Source organism: Acipenser ruthenus, chromosome 50 (genome assembly GCF_902713425.1).
Source record: "Acipenser ruthenus chromosome 50, fAciRut3.2 maternal haplotype, whole genome shotgun sequence".
NCBI lineage: Eukaryota > Metazoa > Chordata > Actinopteri > Acipenseriformes > Acipenseridae > Acipenser > Acipenser ruthenus.
Window position 1 is genome coordinate 7,627,457 of NC_081238.1, and position 22,856 is coordinate 7,650,312.

The following is a 22,856-nucleotide window of genomic DNA, read 5'->3' on the forward strand; positions in this document are numbered from 1 at the left end:
TTACCAGTCTCTTCACTTTGTGACTGCATTGCCACAGCCTATTTTCAACACACACACCTAACATGAAAAGTGTCATTTCTCAAACGAGATTCATGCTTTTCCCCCCATGAATTGTAAATCCTGTTTTTAAACTGTGTTCACATTGTAAACTGTTCTCTTACCTTCATACTGTCTGGAGCAGCTCACTACAGTCAGCACTGAAAAATACAACAGAGACAGTCAGGGACTAGACCCTTATAAAAGCACCACAGTCATGTTGCTGTTTCCAATGCTTTTACCATTGTTATACCATGCTCATCAGTTATATGTGCCTGCCATACATACATGTAACATGTGCTAACATAGGGAGAAGTAAGAGCCAGCGCCATCTAGTGATCGGACACTTCTGATCAGGTTTCCTTCTCTTGTTTTGTTAGTAACACACTGCTGTGCACTACTTGGTGCTGGTGTATATAATAATATAAAGACACTCTAATCTAGCCTATATTAAATATGTATATGACAGGCAGCTCCTGAACTCATAGTCAAAGCACCTTAACACAGACTTACCAAATAATACAAACACAAGATTTGAGTCATTTCAACAAGAACCCTGTGAATGATTGTAAAGGTGAGGGAAGAGTAAAAACAAAGCAAGACAATGTCACATGATAATAATCCTTCATTAACTTGGACACACACATGGGGTTTAGGAAACTGACAGATCTGTAGCTGCATTTAAAGTATTCTTGAGTAGCAACTGGTGGTGATATTAAATTGTGTTCAAAAACAGTCAGAGCTTTTTTGATACATTCAATATTCATACTGATCTCAGTGTTCATATGAAGAGAAGAAAGCAGACTTGAGTTGTGAATTCAATTCAATAATGGGTGTGATAAGTGTAACAGGGAGAAGGCTGGGCACACACTGTCGACCACACACACCGCAGGTGAGCATCTTAACCCCTATGCAAAAGATCCAGGCTCCTCTGCATGTGTGCTTATAGAGCTTTTAACCTCATCTCACCAGCAGGGGTCAGAATCCACAATGGCAGTGCATCACACAACACTGCCTGTTACACTGGCAGCACAATTATCTATTAGTCTATTAATTGTGATCCATAAGGGTAAAATGATTCTGTTATTTTGCAATAGAGGTGTGTGTCGAGTGGTACATGACTAAAAGCAAAACATGAGCTCTATTTTCATAAAAATAACTCTAACCAAATTATATTGAGAGGAATGGTACTTCCTCGTACATGTTAGAAAAACGTGTTTGAAACTACCGAGAGTCTCTATACAACTCAAAGAGTTTAGCTGTTTTTACCATGTTGCAGCGGCAAAACTATGTCATGTGATTCCACATGTTGGTCAACGTCAAAACAAACCAGGGAATGCAAGCAGTTTGATATCCACACCATTTATATTAAACAATGTATTTATATTTTAAAACAGCACATTTCGCAGGATGAAAAAAGAGGGGGGGGGGGGGGATACCGTGGTTTAAACTCGCAATATGATGTTCTTGAAGAGCACACGACCTTAGCTCACTACGCAACTGCACAGTTGTTGAAATACATTCTTTTTTTAAGCTTACATCCAAGCCTGACCAGCTTCGATTTCCTGTTTGAAAATTTGTAGTTTCCTGTTTGTTTGGTAGATACCATAGAATGGAACTGCACACAAGAGTGGCATGTAGCTTCCTTGTCTAAATCTCTGAACTCTAAAAGATTTAAACAAATGCATAGAGGAATAAATACATTTAGAAATAAATAAATGTATAAATGAATACATGTTTATATTATAAATTTATAAATAAATTAATAAATAGCAAGCTAGAAAACTACATGTCATATTAATTGATTTGGCTGATGCGTTTATCCACAGCAATTGACATTTATATACCTATATAAAAAGTAGAAGTTTCATGTAAATTATATATATATATATATATATATATATATATATATATATATATATATATATATATATATATATATATATACACAGTGCCTTGCAAAAGTATTCAGACCCATGACCAATTCTCTCATATTACTGAATTACAAATGGTACATTGAAATTTCGTTCTGTTTGATATTTTATTTTAAAACACTGAAACAAAATCAATTATTGTAAGGTGACATTGGTTTTATGTTGGGAAATATTTTTTCAGAAAAATAAAAAACTGAAATATCTATCTATCTATATATATATATATATATATATATATATATATATATATATATATATATATATATATATATATATATATTGCAAGCTGCCTAAAATTAATAGCACATCAAAGAAAGTCACCGAGGTTGAAACATTTAATGGTAGCTACTGAGTCAACATTTACATTGTAACGTTTAAAACAATCTTTTAAATTGTAACAGACAAGGTCATTTAAATGTGTTGGCTTAAAAAAGTAACAAGCAGACAAAAGTGATTAAAACAAAACAAGTTTGAATGACAAATTCGGCAACATTGTCATACTCTAAATTATATATGACGCGTACGCAAGCATGCTCACACACACGCGCGCGAGCACACACACACACACACACACTCACACACACTCACACACACATGCAGACAGACACACACACGCACACACACACTAACACACTCACACACACACACGCATACACACACACTCACACTCACACACACACGCAGACACACACACACACGCTCACACACACACAAAACACACACACACTCACACACAAATGATCTGGCCCTTGAGCAGAAAACTAGAAAACTAGTTATTTGTTGAAGCCCAGCATGGTCAGCAGTGTGGAGAAGTGGTTAGGGCTCTGGACTCTTGACCTGAGGGTTGTGGGTTTAATCCCAAGTGGGGGACACTGCTGTTGTACTAAAATAAATAACAATAATAATAATAATAATAATAATAATAATAATAATAATAATAATAATAATAATAATAATAATAATAATAATAGTTTAGCTTGTTGCAGTTTCAACACTTGTGGTTTGTCTTTGTTGTATAAAAATAATCTATAACAAAAACATTGTCAATGTAAATAAACAAGCTAGAAAAACGCAACAGCCGTTTAAAGGGGTGATATCAAACACAAAAGCCCAAGTTAGCAGAAGCAATAAGGCCAATCTTGTCGAGCATCAAGCAAATAGGCACACTTGGAAAGGTGCTGGGGCCCAAGATTCACACAATTCTTGCTTCTAACTTGGCGTCTTTTTTTGATCGCTTCGCTCCACTTTATCGCTCCACTTGAAATGCTCTTTGTATGACTTGAAGTGACTGAGACACACACTCACACACCGAGACACACTCACACACTGACACACACACACACACTGAGACACACTCACACACACTGAGATTGTTTGTTTTGTAGTGTGTGTGTTTCTCAGTGTATGTGTGTCTCGGTGTCTGTGTGTCTGTGTGTGTGTGTGTCTCAGTGTGTCTGTGTGTGTCTCAGTGTGTGTGTGTGTCTCAGTGTGTGTGCATGTGTCATTGTGTGTGTGTCTCAGTGTATGTGTATGTCAGTTTTTGTGTGTGTGCCTCAGCGTGTGTGTGAATGTGTGTATATCTCAGTTAGCGTGTCTTAGTGTGTGTGTCTCAGTGTGTGTGTGTGTCTCAGTGTGTGTGTGTGTGTGTGTGTGTCTCAGTGTGTGAGTGTCTCAGTGTGTGTGTCTCAGTGTGTGTGTGTGTGTCTCAGTCACATCAAGTCATACAAAGAGCATTTCAAGTGGAGCGATAAAGTGGAGCGAAGCGGTCAAAAAAAGGCGCCAAGTTAGAAGCAAGAATTGTGTGAATCTTGGGCCCCAGCACCTTTCCAAGTGTGCCTATGTGCTTGATGCTTGACAAGATTGGCCTAATTGCTTCTCCTCACTTGGGCTTTTGTGTTTGATAACACCCCTTTAAACGGCTGTTGCGTTTTTCGAACGTGTTTTTTTACATTGATAATGTTTTTGTCGTGGGATTGAGAGGAGTTAGAAAAACGTGTTTGAAATGACCGAGAGTCTCTATACAGCTCCAAGAGTTTAGCTGTTTTCACCATGTTGCAGCGGCAAAACGAAATCACTTAGAATTACCATCTGTACCAAAAGACTGAAACACTCTTACATCAAATGTGATAAAAAAAACGTACATATCTCTTATACACAATGAGATATAAGTCGTCAAACTAAGGTCAAATTGTTATTCTCCTCCTTCTTCATCTTCCTCTTCCGTCTACTTTTTAAGGGTGTGTAGCGACTTTTCAAACAGAAAAGCTAAATAACTGGACATCTACCAATCCTGTGATTCCACATGTTGGTCAACGTCAAAACAAACCAGGGAATGCAAGCAGTTTGATATCCACACCATTTATATGTTTGTTTTTTTTTACATTGACAATGTTTTTGTTATAGATCAATAAATACAGTAGAACATTTTCTAGCAGTGTCAGAAATTGTAACATGTCCATTTAATTTACAAGCATTTACACAGACCTGTGAAAAACAACAGATTAAAAGATAGCAGACCACAGGACTGGACCCACACTACAGTGCTTCCTCCCTCCCACGCTGAGCATGTTTTTCCAACCACTGACCACTTCCTCAGCTAGTACAGACTACAGCAAGCTCTAACCCCATGGTATTTGAAACCGCTTAACCCCTCCTGCCCTGCACATGAAGAGTGGGTTTTGTGTGTATATATTGTAAATAATACTGTGTAAAATGTACATTTGTTGTAATTAATTCATAAAGTAGCTGACGCTCCTTTTTTATGGTACATTTTCTCAGTCTTGGTGTAATATTATTATGCAATGCAATTAACTGCACAGTAAAATACATTTCAATGAGGAAAAAATATCTATAATAATTGAGTGCTAATATCCAGAAAAAAAAAACTGAAGGGGAAAAAATGTCTATCAGTCAGAAATGAGAAATACGCATCACAAGCTGCTTTGCCTTGCACCGATTTACCACCTTGCCAGAAGCTGCAACAGTTTATAAATCAGCAAGAAAAATAGCACTGTGTGGGATTTCTATATGCGGTATATAAAAAACAGAAGATCAACACAGCAACTCCTGGTCCCCTATTTACTTCTGACTGTCAAGAAAAACAAGTCCAGATTAGGCTGCACATGCACCACTAGCTGCCAAATAGTGATCTCTACACGCATGTGAAGTTGCAATGGCAGGGATTATTATTAAAAACGATGCGTTGTCTCCTTTGTTTTTACCTGAAATGCACACTTTTCTTTTAACCGCACCTACCTTATGGCATCCTTTGTTTTGTAGTTAAATCACGAGGGTAAAGTCAGGCCTTTCTTTCTTCTGGGATATTTTTCATCTTTAATAGTGTTACACATAATGACTTTGATAATGTTTGAATAAACTGTGTTTGTTCCAGCAGTATAATAAATATATGTTACATGGATTGAATCAGTGTTCTATAAAGTACAGTATGTCTTACTATATTACTACTATAATATACATTTCATTTCACAGTGTGTCTGTCACACACGACATTGTGAACAGGATAACTGCCTTGATTTTGTACCAATCTTCACCAAGCTTTTACTTTATTATTCAATGCTAGCTTCCTTTGTATGCTTTGGATTGCATTTCACTATAATCTTTCACTCCCTTCCTCTTACTGTGTGATTATGAGGACCCTCTATATGCCTGCACAGGTTTTTATAAAAGGTAATGGCTTCAGATAACCGAATACATGATTCTAGTTGATCATTCTGGATGACTCCTTATATCAACAGAAATATTATGTACATGAAAGTATTATGTACATGAAAGTACATGAGCGCGCTCCGGTTAGTATATTATAGCACGATCACAATGAATCGCCAGTACCCCCTTCCATAAACCTCAGAATGATTTTAACAGTATAATTCTAACAGAGACTAGGGGGTGAACTATGCATCAACAACTGCTGCTGCTGCAGAGTCACTTAAAATATGACCCTGGTTTTACCTAAAACCGTAATATATTTTTTTTTTTTAAAAACTGCTGTCTACTTGTAAAATGAAATAAAAATACACAGCAGTCTAGAACAGTTCCATGAATATCAAACAAACAAAATCTTTTACTCTGTATAAATGTTCATGGAGGGTAAATGTTTGCAATCAATATTATAAAACTAATTTAGTCAGATTTTACATTCAGCTTTCAGAAAGCTATGAACACAGGAGACCTGCAATCACTGGGTAATGACATTTAAAAAATACTTTGATCATAGAAAACGGTCCTTTCCCTTCTGGGAACTGCCATTGCAACTTTAAAGTTTTTATTTTACCACCTACAGCTCTGGCCAAAAGTTCTGCATCCCCCTATAGAATGAACTGATTCTGCTTCATAAAGTCACACGAAACCTGCTGAATAATGTGAAGTTAGCATATTAAATTACATACCACTTTGTATTATTACATATTCTTAACCAAAAACTGACAGAAATTGAAAAATGTGACATTTCGAAATTCAGCATGAAATACTACTCTACATGCCTCCAGCTGACTTTTGCAATTTCATTTCGTAGCTTCTTTTATTACATGATGTTAAATAAAATATCTAAATGATGTTCGAGCAGTTTTTTTTTTTTTTGTATTATGTCTCAATTCTAAAATTCTAGGTGATGCAAAACTTTTGTCCAGAGCTTTAGAACTGCTAATGTTCTTTTAACACCCCATTCCAAAACATATGTTAAAGAAAGAAAGAAAGAAAGAAATGCACACCCTGAATAAGTGAAGCATTAGTTTGCTTTAACACTTTCACAGGAAGTGTCAGTGAGCTGCTGTAGATACAGTTCAGACCAGTTCAAAGGGCCTCAGCAGCATCAGCATACATCACTGTGAGAGGACTTTCTGTACCACTATTTACAAGTTTCCAGGTTCTTATATTTGATTGTAGGTTGAAATCAATTTAGTTATCTTACAATCCTTCTGCACACATTTTTTTTATTAATCTGCAAGCACGCTTCCATGTTTGGCCATACTTCTACCATATTGTATCATGCATGTGCAATACTTTCATTCAGGGGCGTCATTTGCTATAGGGCAGGCTGCCCCCCCCCCCCCAACCACACAATATAATAACTATTAAGATGGTTGAAGTTTTCTTCACAAATGAATAAATGAACGACAGTGTGTGCCCAGCCTTCTCCCTGTTGCACTTATCTCACCCATTATTTGTTTGACAGTTCATCGTTGTCCAGTGATTATATCGACAACACAGAATTACACCGCAGTCTATTATTTCTATAAGTATATAATATTATTGATATCATGATGAGTCAAAGGGAAATGTCGGATATGTTTGTCACAGCAGATGGAAAACAAGAAATTAAACACAGCTAGACAACAAGGAGGGATTCACTTGTGGAAGAAACTATAGCATTGCTGATGCCCACGTACAATTATTTATACCTGCTCTAAAGAAAAAGTACCATAGATTTGAAACTAGATTTAGGCTCATGTGTAGAGCTGTGCTGTGCGTTTTCGGTTTGGATTGGCTGAAAATAATATTTAAGGTGGCACACTTGTTATAAATTAGTGCCGTGCTTTACAAATGCTTGCATTGCAAATTTTTTATAATTTATTTTAAGAATAAGAACGATGCTGACAAAACACACGTTATCTCATTGTAAACTGGACCAATTACTGCCTGTTTATATTCATTCATGATGCTAATTACTGTTTTAAAATGTTACATTGTTTAAATATGCATTTATATGGAAAAAATGATTAGGCAATGCTATAAATGAAAATCTATGAATTTATTTTTCTAACGTATTTTCGTATATATGCAAATGTTGGTATTACTTCTGCAAAAACATTAGACTTACAGGCTGGTGTTGACACACATTTGCCTTGATGAAAGCGAGACGCCACCCCCTTTTATTTTATTTTATTCATGATTATCGGGGTAAACATGTTATTTAAAACTTTGCTACAGATTTATACTTTCGACATTCACAGAATTGTGGTGTTTATTTAGCATTTCATGTTCATTGGTTTATATTTGATACAAACAGCATGATTTTCAAAAGGGGAAAAATAAGAACTAGGTTAGAAAGTGATTTCTAAAAATGATTTGGGTCACTAAGTATTTGGCTTTCAAAGGGTTTAGATGAAACGAGTCGTGAATTCACTTGTTGATGCTTTAAAAATACAAATCAAGTGATGTGGTTCCATTAATCAGGCTTTGAAAATCATTTTGCCACCTCGTTCTTGTTTTGCCCCTTTTGAAAATCATGCTGAAAATGTCATTCTTTGTGGAAAGCAGGTGAAATGTATCAAACTTAATTCAAGGTTGTAAGTATATAACTAATCTGGTGAGATGTATTCGGATGGACGCTCTAAATTAAAGAGTTAAACTGCGTTCTTACCCCTGGCTCTTTTTGTAAAGCCCATGCAATACAGGACTTTCTTTTCTTTTTTTCAATGATCTGAAATAAGAGTAGTCTAATGTCCCGAGCTCCTTCTCTAAAACGATTTTAAAAAGATGATGTTGTACCACTATTTGTTTAATGTAGCAGTAGTGACGGTTTGCAACTGAAATGTTTAGTTAACTATATTGGAAGCTGGCAGTAGAGCAATTGGGTTAGTGTTAAAGCCTTTACCTACTTTTAATGTTGACACAACTTTGCCCCCCCCCCCCTAGAATTGTTCTAAAATGATGCCCCTGCTTTCATTTGATTTATCATACATTGACTAGCTTTTTCTACACTTTTACCATGAAACTACCATGAAAAAAAGGTTCCTCGCTCCCCTGTCCTTTACCATGTGCTTCCCTGCTTCACCATGCATACAGTATGTTTTACAATACTCTATTTCATTTACCTGGCTTGCACACTCTGCTCTTTACCATGACATTTCAACAAGACACCACCTCAAAATATATATTTTGAATTCAATCAAGTCTTACAAACCTGGAATCTTTCACTCTAACTGTCCCCAAACCAGATGGATAATCAGCAGCATGTTTAATAAAGCACCAGCAATAATACTTACATATCAGTGCAGTGACTTCACAAGCCTGCATTCTGTCTGGAGATGTTTTCAAAGCTGAGCTCAGTGTAGAAACTTCACAGTTTTGAAGTTGTAAACATACAGGTCCCTCCCACTACGCCTATTTAGTAAATGACCACAAACGTATTTCTAAGGTGTCTTATTCTGTTGTCTGACAAAACATAGTCACGTGATCTCATTTCGGGGAGTATTTATTTTTACACTGAGCATCAAACAACTTCATTTACATGTAAGAAGCTAAAACTTCTATTAAGCAACTGGCTGCTGGAAAACAAAAACACTTTACTCAAGAACTGGTCTGATGAAACCACTGTTCAAATGAGGGGATTGAAACACTTCTGTACACACACTTCTCTGTGCTCTGTGCTGTGTGTGCGGGAATGTAAGGTTGGCAGGGATGGGGTTAAATCTATCCCTGCCAGCAATCACAGGTGTGGCCATTCCCCAATTAGGTAATTGATGCTAATTGGGGAGTGGTCACATATATAAAAGCATGGAGAAATCCTTGCTTTGGGGTGAGTGTTTGTGCTGTGATGTTTGTATTGTTTGTGAACATGGTAGTGAAGGCTAATGCTCAGACTACATCTGATTGTTTTGTTTAATCTTGTGTTTTGGCCCTTGTGTCTTTTTCTTTGTTCCTGTGTTTGTTAATAAGCGTGCGCACCAGCACTTAAACTGCAGCTTTCTGTCTCTGGGTCTCTTCCTGCCGGTAACAGCTTGGGCCGTGATGCTACCCTGTCACAAAGGCAATAACAACGTGCGCTTATAATGCTACAAACAACATTCACCAAAGTGATGGTGTACCGTATGTACCTACACAGAATTGCCATAATATATGCAAAATGTTTGAAAATGATCTGTATAAATGACATTTTCCAGCAGAAAGACATTGTCAGTACAAAATCTAATTTCTCTGCCGGGGATAAAAATTGAAAGATCAGAGCCAGGGTCCATCTGTCCGTCCATCAAATTGCACCCTGCTAACATACTTTGCAAAATATATTTTCTAAACAAAGTTGTTAAGGCAGGAGAAAGGCAGATAAAAATCAAGCACATCCTCTCGACTTAATTTATTAAATGAAAATAAATGACCAACAAAATAATTACATACAGTTCTGTACCAGTGGCGACTGGTGACTTCTAAGTCTGAAGAGACATGACTACAAACCTGTTTCATCAATCTGCCATGCAAAAAAACAAGCTTCATTCATTTCTTTATTGATTTCTTCTAGAAAGTAAAGAAAATGCATGAAATCAGGTCATTCTGTCATCCTAGTAAATATGGATTCTTATTTCCATGTGAGCAGCAAGTAACTTGCCATATTGAGCAATTATAATGTTGAATTTTGCATTACTTAAAATATGCGCATGCATCAGAGTTTCATAGTAATGTATTCATTGCCATGGTTTTAATGTGAACTTTTGCCAGTACTGTACTGTGTGGTGGTTACAGGAGATAGGGGTTTATAACAGAGTCTTGCCTGCTCTGAGGACCCAGTACTGCTGGTAATATAGGAATGTAATATTGAGTCTAGGGTTTTGGTTAAAGTGTCATTTTTTCTTGCATTTTATTATTTTATTATTTTTATTATTTATTTCTTAGCAGACGCCCTTATCCAGGGCGACTCACAATTGTCAGAAGATATCACATTATTTTTACATACAATTACCCATTTATACAGTTGGGTTTTTACTGGAGTAATCTAGATAAAGTACCTTGCTCAAGGGTACAACAGCAGTGTCCCCACCGGGGATTGAACCCACGACCCGCCGGTCAAGAGTCCAGAGCCCTAACCACTACTCCACACTGCTGCACACTATTTTAGACAATATTTTTGTTTTTGTTTTAGTGAACATTATTTTATTACAATGCTATATACACTACTGGTCAAAAGTTTTAGAACATCCCCATTTTTCCAGTTTCTATTGAAATTTAAGCAGTTCAAGTCCAGTGAATAACCTGAAATGGTACAAAGGTAAGCGGTAAACTGCCAGAGGTTAATAAAAAAAGTTTAGGTTACCATCAAAAGGCACTCTCAAACTGGAGGAAACTCTGACAGGAAGAGGTCTGGCAGACCCAAAGCCACAACAGAATCAGAAGACAAGTTTCTGAGAGTCAACAGCTTGCGTGATAGGCGGCTCACAGGACAACAGCTTTAAGCACAGCTTAACACTGGTTGAAGTAAGCAAGTCTCAGTTTCAACTGTGAAGAGAAGACTTTGAGCTGCAGGTTTGACAGGTCGAGTGGCAGTAAGAAAGCCATTGCTAAGATGACAAAATAAGAAAAAGAGGCTTGCCTGGGCCATGAAGCACCGCCAGTGGACTACTGAAGACTGGAAGAAGGTCTTATGGACCGATGAATCAAAATTTGAAATCTTCGGTTCATCACGCAGGGTTTTTGTACACCGTCGAGTAGGTGAAAGGATGGTTCCTCGGTGTATGACACCAACTGTCAAACATGGAGGAGGAAGCATGATGGTCTGGGGCTCTTTTGCTGGATCCAGAGTCGGCAACTTGCACAGAGTGAGTGGGACCCTGAACCAAAACTGCTCCCACAGCATTTTGCAGCGCCATGCAATACCCTCTGGTATAAGCCTAGTTGGTCAGGGGTTCATCCTACAGCAAGATAATGACCCAAAACACACCTCCAGGCTATGTCAGAACTACCTTTGAAGAAAAGAACAAGACGGTAGGCTTCAAATCATGGAGTGGCCAGCACAGTCTCCAGACTTAAACCCCATCGAGCTGGTTTGGAATGAACTGGACAGAAGGGTGAAAGAAAGCAACCTACAAGTGCAACACATTTGTGGGAACTTCTGCAACAGTGTTGGGAAGAACTTTCCGAACAATATTTGATTTCCATTGTAGAAAGAATGCCACGAGTGTGTTCGGTTGTTATATCTGCAAAAGGTGGCTACTTTGATGAGTCAAAAAATTTAGATTAAATTTTGTTAAACAAAACGATTCCATGATTTCTTTTTTATCTCCAATTTTTTATTTGTTCTATGCTTTAATTTCAGAGTACATTGAGACATTAAACTGAGTAAATTTCAATAAAAACTGGAAAAGTGGAGGTGTTCTAAAACTTTTGACCGGTAGTGTGTATTATATATATATTCTACAAGACCAGTTTAAATTGCAATCTGTTTTAAGGGTATCGATGCCCCGTTTATCTCCTCACTTACATGGGCGGTGCTCATTGTGGTTCTTCGCTTCTTAACCCAACATCAGCTGTCGGACTTCCCCGCGATATTTTGGGTTTTTCTTAATTCAGATACAATGAAACACACACCTCGCCGCTCCGTCACTCCGCCCCCGTGTGTCAATCCACGGCGTCAGACACGCCCCCCCGAACACACGAATTAAAAAAAAAAAAAAAAAAAAAACTAATCTTATGATTTGTTGCGTAATAGGCTAACGTCACTCCTCTCCAGTGACTCTCACCTATATAGCCCTCTTGAACTGAACAGAGAGGCGAGGGGTGGACGCGATGCGCCAGCTAACCTGATTACCCTTCAAATACAGAGAAAACTTTACAGGCGAGAGGCAAGGTGCGGGTCCAACACAAAAGCAGAAATATATATTAAATTCCTTAAACATTGTGTACCTATCAACTATTTTCATTCATCTCAGAGAGAGAGATTTCTACCATGATATCTGAAGGTGCAAAGCCAAGACTTAAACCCAATTATTAAACAGGAAGTTTTGTGAACGCTGTATTACTGCATTTTAGCCATAGATGCCCCAAAACATCTACTTTACACTAACAGGTAGTTTAAGTGCAGCAAACAGGACACAGCTGTGAATTCAGGGGCGATTTTGGGAGACACGTCACACAGAGCGAGGGGAGCGTATAGAAAAAACACCCACCTAGCCACGCCTACACTGACGTCACTGCGTGACCCGACCGAGCGCAGGCACCATGAACAGGAGGAGCGCAGACGGACCTCCCTTGCAAATTAACTTTCTGTAAGTCAGTCTTTAGCACTTTGCTTACAGAATGCAGGAGATTTAATTCTGCGTGCCATTCCCTTACCTGGACGCGTCACGTTTGACAGCGATAGCGTGGAGGTTCTGACCAGGTACCCATTCATTCCAGAGCTGTACGCATCCCATCGGTTTGAATCGAGACCAGACGCTAGCAGCTTTTACCCCTTTCAAAATGGGGTTCCCCAAATCACGGTCCTGGGAGACCCCTCAATCTGTCGCTTCTTTCTAACAGCGCGCCAAATTACGCAACTGAACTAAATTCGTTTACTAGACTTCAGAGCTAATTTTATATATTAGCTCTATATATATATATAATTGATTTAAGATTTTTCTAGATAACTTAGAATCTACAGGGATTTAAGAAATAATTAAGCAAATAACTACACCCTTAATTGAAATTAAGTAATGAAAGCCAAACACTATCTTAAAAGATGGTTTGAACAGCAAGCAGCGCTGGATTCCTGGTCTACCTTCAGGGTACAAGAAAGCAATGGGAGGACACACAAGAATCGAGATGCAAAAATCTTTATTGGGGTAGACAGCAAGTTTAACATCTCCTGAATCCGACAGCAACAAGAATGACGAGCAGAACTCCGAGGAGAGCGGACGCCACGCCCAGCGCCGGAACCAAGGGGGAGTCACCTGAAATTCAAAACATGACTGGGTGAGCACTAGGACCCGGGGGGCCACAAGATGCCTCCAATTACAGTCAGCGTTGCCTAGCAACTTCAAGAAATTCTACAAGTTAGCAGGGAGTTCCTAAACGCATTAAAGTAAACTTTGACATTTGAACACCATCTTTATGCAAATTCATAAGTCAATTGTTTGGGGGGTGAGCGAGGAAAGTCCTCAGTTAAAATTTAAATAGGTTGTAGCTACAAACTGCTGCGTCCAGTTCTGAAGGACAGTTATCAGAGCAGTGAAAATTCATACCATCTATAGGATAGTGATTTGGCATCACAGGAATGGAAATAAGACTCGTTGGATAGTTTTGTCTATTCCTGGTTTCACCAAGAGTTTAATAAAAACCACATATACCCGAGCCGGTTACCTATACAGTCTGATCATGCTTCTAGTAAAATAGACCGCATCAAAAGCTTAGTGCTTCTTTAGCACCATCTAGAGGTCTATTACTGCAAACACTGGAAGTTAGTGGATTAGCAGACACTTCGCCAAAGCGACTTGGACTAGGGATGTGAACTCTGCATCAACAACTGCTGCAGAGTCACTTCCAATAGGAGCTCGTTTGTTTGATGTCTCATCCGCAGGACGGAGCACAAAGAGGTTCAGTGACTTGATCAGGGTCACACACACAGGGAGTCAGTGGCTGAGCCGGGATTTGAACCTCCTGCTAATCGACCCCCTTTAAGCTCTGGAGCAGCAAGCCTATAATATATATATATATATTGAAAGGCATCCCCTCCAGAGCATCGGATCAGGAGGGTTAGAATTCAATGACCAGGATATTCAACAGAACTCTCTCAAGGTCTCACCTGCTGTTTGAAGGTCCAGGACTTGTCCTTCTGGTACCAATTGGACTGGCCCGGCAGAAACGTAGCCTCTGATCTGGCTGTATCGATCCACACTACGGGCTGAAAGAAAGACAAAATTGAAAACAACTCTCTCCAGGGTACAGATAAAAGGACTATTGCCAGCTTTGAGGTTTGACATATATAGATTTCTTTGGATTCATTTTACTGTAATTAATGGTTTGGATTAAATTACTACAACAGATATTTCTATATATTGCAACAGATATTTCTATGCATCATTATAAACTCACTCAATGCAGAGAGAGCATTACCAGCACAATACAAAAAATCTCCTCTTACAAACACTCAAATAGAGAATTGTATATATTACACAGGAAGAAGGACCCATCAGGATATTCAAATCTTAATAGATTAGGCTTTGTATTCCCTTCACTCAATGATAACAGCTTCATACAGCAGCGTTGATGCTGTACTGCAGCTGGTCATGCTTGCTTGTATTACAGGACTGATCTCCAGATGCTCACCAGATCTCTGGGCTCCAGGCACACAAGTCTTATTGCAGGTATCCTCCAGGTTGGGATCACAAACCAGCCATGCAATGGAAATACACCTGGGGAGGGACAGAAGCAGCTCTCGTTAAACAGGAGAACACTGCCACACTGTGGCTGAAGTCAGTAGTGCATCAATCCCTCTTTCCTATTGAAGTTTAATAAAAGCATTCCTACTGAAGCACTTCGCATGGAGTGAATCGTCCCAGGTTCAAGTCAGAGAGGGGGCACTAACCTGTCTCCAGAAGGCAGAGTCCTTGCTAGACTGCTGTGCCCGCACCTCAAGCCTCTGGAGCTGGGGGGAGCTCCTGGTGAGAGTGCTGGCTGGCACTGTGTGGAAGTGGGTCCTGTATGAGTCTCCAGTGACCAGGCAGCTGCAGAGACAGGAACAGGAGTCATGGCAAGCCGGCATTGAAAGCACAGCTGAATGGGCAGCGCTAGAGGACTAGCAGACCCCTCACCGGTCAGTGACCAGGTCCCATTGAGGGCTGGAGTCCAGTTCAGGGGTCAGTGTGGCCCAGCAGTCCTGCAGGATGAGGCGGTCAGTCTGGCTATGGGGCTGCTGGAGCTCAACCTGCAGAAACACGGGCTCCAGCAGAGACTGGGACACAGGGAACACAGAGTAGAACTGGGAGTAGCTCACATCTAGAGGGGAGAAAAAAAAATTGTAGTCACTGCCGTGCTTTTGAAGCACTGGAGTTCAGGACTCCCTTCATAGCAAGGACAGGGGCTTGTCGCAAGGAACGCTGAATCAGCTAGGCTGGTCAGTAAAATATTGACTCCTTTTGCATGGAGGATCTCGGTAGCTACAGCTGTTGGTTCATCAATTGAATCAGATTCAGTTGTATTGTGTCTGCCAACTGATGATGTGAGGCAGAACAGTAATTGGATACCAGAAAATATGAATAACAGTGAGTTTTGGCCTCCTTCAGTGTTCTGGATGGAAGGTGTACCTCGCAAAGCGACTCTGTGCGAACAAAAGGAAATATAAAGAAATAATATTTACAGCTAAACGTGTCCAAGTATCTTATAGGAATGAAGTCAGGCCATGGAAATCCACACCTGTGATGGAGAAACATTGGATCAAGGGACTTCTTGTGGAAACAACTAAGAGCGAAACCTGGTACAGAAGCTGAATCCTGCTGAGAACATATGGATATGCTGAATATGTACTAGGCGATTTTAAATATGGAATGTATTATAAAATGAAGTGTCAAAGATATTAGGAAGGATAAAGAAAGAGTATCCTTGTACCACTAGTAGATGGCTCTCTTGCTCCATGAAATAGGTCAGTCTACATATGGTTCTAATTGAACATTTAGTAATCTGAGAATTTTTAAATATATATATAATGAATGATTTACCACTTGTATATCTTATCTTCAGAAAGCATGACGCTTGATAAGAAGCACTATTCCGGCTAAAAGTGAACGTTAATCTACAAATTTATGTCAAGAAAAACACAAGATAAGAAGAGACTCTTTATGACCAAAAGATTAACTAACAAGCCAGAGGTCTTGAGAAAAAATCCTGTCTCGGCTGGATTTTGTATGAACAAAGAGAAGGGTCATACTGGCCTATATTTGGATTTAAATCCTAAGAGGGATTCACCAAAATAATATTATAGCAATTGATAAACAGAGGTAAATTAATTGAAAGATTATCTTATAATGAAACAGGTTCAGTGCTAATTGAAACTGTTTATAGTTCATAACAGTTATTTCATAAGATTAATAATATGTTTTAAGTATTTGCTATAATGAGAAAACATTATTTAAAACTGACAAGTATTATTGCTTGTTCACGACTTTGCTGTAGTGATAAGAAGATTAAAACCTGGAGCAGTATTCGATTTACTTAAATGGGAAAATGGTACAAGTTTATTCTTCTTTCTATTGAACAATAAGACTTCTAGACATTATGATATCCATTGAAGTATAGAAGTTAAAAGGTGTTGTGTTATGTTTTTGTGTTAAGTTTGTAATATACTATAATGTACCTTGTTATTAATCCACTATACTATTGTCTAATGATGGTAGATGGATTCCTTATAATGTGGTGATTTGAAACTGCTGCAGTGAAACCAGGGCCTCTCTTCTTATCTAGAAAGAAGGAATGTCCTTGGGTTCCACTTCAGCAGAGCTGCAAGCCTCATAGAGATGGAGTGTTAAGGTTTATGGAGTTAGTGGTTTAGTACTGATAAGTAAATGTCTTGAAATAATATGCACAACTCATGGCTTAATGGACAGGTCATATATCTAATAAAGTGCTTTGCACAGACTCTGACCTTGGAAAAAAACAAGAGACTGTGGAAACTGCTAGCAGTAACATATTCCCAGAGAGGTACAGGTCAGAGCCTGGTCAGTGCATCTCTTAATGGATAGATAATTGTAATGAAAACTATTACCACTTAAACTTAGTGAAACTAAATGACTTGAATATTGTATGAGACAAACTTTTGTCAAATACTCTGTTAAACAATGGTATATGGAATCAAAACTGACTCATTAACAAAATGATGAAACAATATGAAGTTAAAAGAAACACATACCTTTAATTTAGCATAATATAATCACTTAGAAGATGATGTCACATATTAAGAACATCTCTCATATATAACACATATAAAATTAGTGTTTTGCATGCAGTAGTGTTTTTATATTATATTATAAACCAAGATCCTGGGAACCTTGGTTCACTTAACATTTCAGATAAAGGAGGGGCTCGGAGGAAAGCAAAGAAATGAGATCATAAGAGTTTAAACAAATGTGACATTTTGAATTTATTGAAGTCCATGACACCTATTAATTCTGAAAAGTTAGTCCGGATCTTTTGAAAATTATTATTTGTAAGAGGGATAAAGAGCTGTCTCACCTGATTAATGATTGGATTTAATTGAGGCGTCCCATGTATTCCAATGAGACAAAAAACCTATTTAACTCCAGAGTAATTTCAATGGAGTACCACACTCATCCCAGACAGGGCAAGGTGGTCCATCTTTTGCAAACCTACACAATTGAGCTGATTGAATTCAGTTTCATTTGCCTGGTGAAGACAGCCATATCCTTTTACGATTTATATTAAAGGGTAAGCATTAAGCAATTATTATTATTATTTTATCTCACATGTATTGCCATAAGGGACTCACGCTATGTTTTAGAAATAAGAGAGAGTTTTGTTGAATGTGCTGAAATAGACCATTGGGTACTTTAGGCGACGTGTTCTTGGCCTGCTTGTCGGCCTTGATTAACACATATATACATGTATTAAAGTGTTAACGTTGATATCTGTTAAGACACTGGACTGCCCAGTGTGTCTTTCAGCTGGGGATATGAAGTAGCCTGTAGCTACTCAATCCAATATTTAACTGTTAATAAACCGAAGGAGTACTGATCATACTCTGATTCGTAAAAACACTTTAGATACATGAGTCTGTCAATTTCTTGGGTACTATATTGGTCATCCGAATATACTGCGGGTCCAGAGCACGAACTATATCCCACTAGGAGTAATAACATCTCTGTCCTCCTAACGTCTCCCCTGAGATAAGAGTGTGTGCTGAGCAAATAAAAAGAGTACGTAAAGAAATCTGAACACGCGGATTTCGTGACAGAGTCGTGTGACAGTCTGTGCTCATCTGAGAGAGAGAGAGGGAGGGGGAGAAACAGGAGAGATTCAAGACCAGGTAGATTAACCCTTAGCTGCCGACGAGGTGTAATTTCGTAACTTTTGTTACGATGACAAAACACGTCATATCTCAGCCGTCCAATCAGCAATTTTGTTTTTTTAAAGTGTGAGTCATAGCCATGACTACGGGGCTTGTCATGATACCATTGGTTTAGGGCTAGGGTGGGCGGGACATATAATATTTTGATTAAAAGGGCGAGACTCTGCCGGCACCATTGTGACTGAGTGCACAGCAGAGTCGAAGTTCTGTTTTTTTAGTTTTACAATCCCAAGAGTGCTAATCTACATATCATCTAAACGGTAGGTACTTGGGCTAATTAACCATATTGTTGTTGTTTTTTTCAACTTGATATTGTTTTTTTGTGCTGAGTACATCTGCAGTGTTTATTTTTGTTTTGTTTTCGCTGTGTCTCTCGTGTGCGCGCTTGCTTGCTGGGCAGGGCTAACTTCATGACTGCTGTAGACGAGAGGAGCTACTGTACCAACACCACGTTTTGTTTTGTTTGTTTGTTTTTTTAAACATCTTTCTTATAGTTAGTTTCACATACGTTTTTATTTTAGAATTGTTTTTCCTCAGGAGAGAAGGCAAAACTAACAGGTCTATCGCATGTGATGCAAAGTTAGGCGTTTGTGTACGTCTGTGTTTTACTTTTTCTAGTCGATTCATTATTTCTCTGTAGTCGTTATTATTATTTAATTATGCATCTATTATTTTTTAACTTTTTTTATTCGATGTGTAAAAGAATGAGGAAAACACCTTGTTTAGTTTTTATTTTTACGTTGTGTATGTAGCCTATATAAAAAACAAAGACATTTAGCTGTAGTTATTATTTAGCCATGTATTTTATTACTCGTTTACTGTGTGTAAAGAACAGAAAACATTATTTAGCTGTTGTCACTATTATTATTTAGCCATGTATTTTATTACTTGTTTACTTTTTTATGTGTGTGAAAAATGATGGAGCAGAATATTATTATTATTATTATTATTATTATTATTATTATTATTATTAATTGGTATTTATTTTAATGTTTTATGTGGGTGTGTGTAAGCCAGAAAATGGATGGAGACAATCAGCTCTAGCATGTGGTTCAGTCACTGAAGAGGAGGAGGGCCCTGACTGAGGAAGAGATCGAGGGCATGTACGCCATGGAGGAGGACCTCCCTGATGAAGAGCTGCTGCAGGAGGATGAGGAGGAGGAGGAGGAGAGTGATCTGGAGGAGCCCCAGTCCAGCACTTCAACTGCAGGGTAGTTTTGAAAATAAATATATACAGCACAATATGGAAGGTTTTAGTTTGTTTGCCTCCCTCCCTCCCAAATAAAATTCTTAATTTCAAAGTTTTATTTGTAATATACTTTTTTTTTTCAAATAAAAAAAATTAAACATTTTACTTGATAACTTGTGTGTTGTTTCTTTATTTTTATACTGAAATATAATTGTATCTCAAACAGGGCAATAGTGTTTCCAGTCTGCCTTTGCCATTTCGGAGGTTGATTTTTGTAAAATACTAGGCATTGCAAAACCTTATCTAGCTCTGCAACTGTTCAAGATATTTCAATTCTGATTTCAGATTTGAATTCCTTGGAAAATTGTGCAGCTACAATATACTCTTTAAGTTTTTTTTTTTATATAACACTTGGAAAGAGGTTGAAATTGACCATTTTTAAAAATATTATTTATTATTTTTCATATTTCGATAATTTTGAGAGGTGTAGCTCATATGAAAATAAAAATAAAATCACCCCACAACAAAATAAATTACACCAATGGAAAGATCTACTTAATGCCTTTCTGTAGGTGTATTGGGTTTTCATTTCTGATTTAAGGTTCCAAAACTACAAGTGTTTAAACAGAAAGTGTTCATATTTATGACCGAATATGGTTATTCCCCGTAGGCAGCATAGGGTTAAAACACTTCATGCAACTCAAAGATGATAAAAGATTGAAAACACTTTGTTTTCAGGTGTTACTGTTAATAGATATATGTAGAATAACATGCATGCTTTTTAACTGAGTGCTGAGCTGTGCTGTGCTGTGCTGTTCAGCCTACCTGCCAGCGCCTTGCCTTTGTAGAGGAGTTAATTGTTGATTGACAGGTATGTTGAGCCTGTCAGAGACCAGACTCCAGATTGTGGAGACCTTCTCATCCTCACAGACCTGTCAAGAGACAAGAACACACAGACACACATTGAGGGGATGAGCATTAAACACTGAAACTACATTTTCATCCTCACAGGACAGGAGAGAGACAAGAACACACAGACACACAGTGAGGGGATGAGCATTAAACACTGAAACTACATCTTCATCAGTACACAAGCCTCGAGTGAAGTGACATCCCTCATCTGCCACCATGCAAATGCATTTAGTGTCATTTCAAACGGGATTGAGATTATTATGATCATGAGCTAAAATGCAATGACAACGTGCGATTATAAACAATAAAGATGACCCCCAGTCAATATAGCCGGGGGAATCACACCCCCGTCAAACCGCACCCTGCTGATCAGAGCTCACAAAGACAAACACATTATTAAAAGCCACTCAGCAAACAGTCACAAGCGGGTCCGGACGGCCATTTGTTATTAAAAATGCGGGATTCAAAAACAACCGCTGCACTGAATAATAAACAAAGTAAACGAGATGCACTCACCTGGTTTAATGAGCGCTGTCCCTCGTAGTCTGTGTAAAACAATAGCAAACGCCTCCTAACATGGCGTCCTTCTTCCACAAACTTATCACATGAAATAAAGTCGTTTCACACAGACACACGCCTCCGGCTGAGCTGTCCTCTGCTCTTTACAATTGGTAGCGAACTTCAGGGAGACAGACGAGGCTTTAGCTTTCATTTCCTATCCAATGCTGCCCTCGTGTGGACATTTAGTAGAACTGCTGTCGAGGGGTTGATTTGAGTGTTAACTAATTCTGCTTCATACAATCAAATGAAACCTGCTGAAAAACGTCACGTTAGCATACTGAAATACACACCGCTTGTAATTTTCCAATTTACTTAACTAAAAACTGACACAAATATAAAATGTGACATTTCCAAAACTGACGCTGCTCTTTTATTTAAACAACTGCTCTATCAATACAATGGTCGTCGTGAATCTTGGTTATATTTCTACGTCTGTGATTAAATTATTGCAAACACCCGTATATACTTTCAGATACATTTTAAACCGCTATAAAAGAGAACTACAATTAATTCCTTTAGGCACGTTCCGGTTAAGAATCGTTGTTTTCTTTGGTTATTTTGAAACTGGCCGTTTTAAAATATGACTGATAGTAAAACAATTCTTCACTAAAAGCATGAAAATATAATACTATTAAAATACTGACGTGGAGACGTGTACTAAAAAAATGTTTTATTAATAATAAATGTATCTTTTTAAACAGGTGCGCACGTTGGACAGCCATAGGGTCTATACAAATTAGGAAACGCATTTCTAACTTTTGATTCGCTAACTGCGTTCGCCAATCAGAAGTCATTTAATTTGTGACTTGTCTTTTATCCAATCAGATTGTTTAGGACAAGACGTAACAGTTCCACTTTCTCTCCACGAGATAGCCGCATCGGTAAGGAATTCATCAAATAATCTTCCAGCGCCTCCCGACTGCAGTACCGGTGCGTGTCCACTGGAGGGAGCCGAGCGCCTCCGTGGCGGCGGCTCCGCATGACTCGAGCGCGTTTGTGACGTCCCCGCCCCGATTGGCCCAGAATCTCATCAAGCAGCTTCTTGAAGGATCCCAGGGTTTCAGCTTCAACAACATTACTGGGGAGTTGGTTCCAGACCCTCACAATTCTCTGTGTAAAAAAGTGCCTCCTATTTTCTGTTCTGAATGCCCCTTTATCTAATCTCCATTTATGACCCCTGGTGCTTTTTTCTTTTTTCAAGTCAAAGAAGTCCCCCGGGTTGACATTGTCTATACCTTTTAGGATTTTGAATGCTTGAATCAGATCGCCGCGTAGTCTTCTTTGTTCAAGACTGAATAGATTCAATTCTTTTAGCCTGTCTGCATACGACATGCCTTTTAAACCCGGGATAATTCTGGTTGCTCTTCTTTGCACTCTTTCTAGAGCAGCAATATCCTTTTTGTAACGAGGTGACCAGAACTGAGCACAATATTCTAGGTGAGGT

The 22,856-nt window shown here is 38.4% G+C and overlaps 1 protein-coding gene and 1 long non-coding RNA gene across 2 annotated transcripts in view; both read right to left on the minus strand.

Moving 5' to 3' along the window:
- LOC117404746 (Fc receptor-like protein 2) overlaps positions 1-13,086 on the minus strand; it is a 32,533-nt gene extending 19,447 nt beyond the window's left edge. Inside the window, exon 1 of the mRNA XM_059015375.1 lies at positions 13,029-13,086. Coding sequence (XP_058871358.1) covers positions 13,029-13,086 — 58 coding nt within the window. The remainder of the gene's footprint in view (positions 1-13,028) is intronic.
- A 405-nt stretch (positions 13,087-13,491) lies between these two features.
- Positions 13,492-21,928, minus strand: LOC131722038 (uncharacterized). The gene is made up of 7 exons (XR_009319995.1): positions 21,368-21,928; positions 20,765-20,871; positions 15,485-15,668; positions 15,259-15,397; positions 15,000-15,085; positions 14,476-14,574; positions 13,492-13,624 (listed from the first exon to the last, which is right to left on the minus strand). It is a non-coding gene; the product is annotated as an uncharacterized LOC131722038 (long non-coding RNA).
- Between the last annotated feature and the right edge of the window lie 928 nt (positions 21,929-22,856).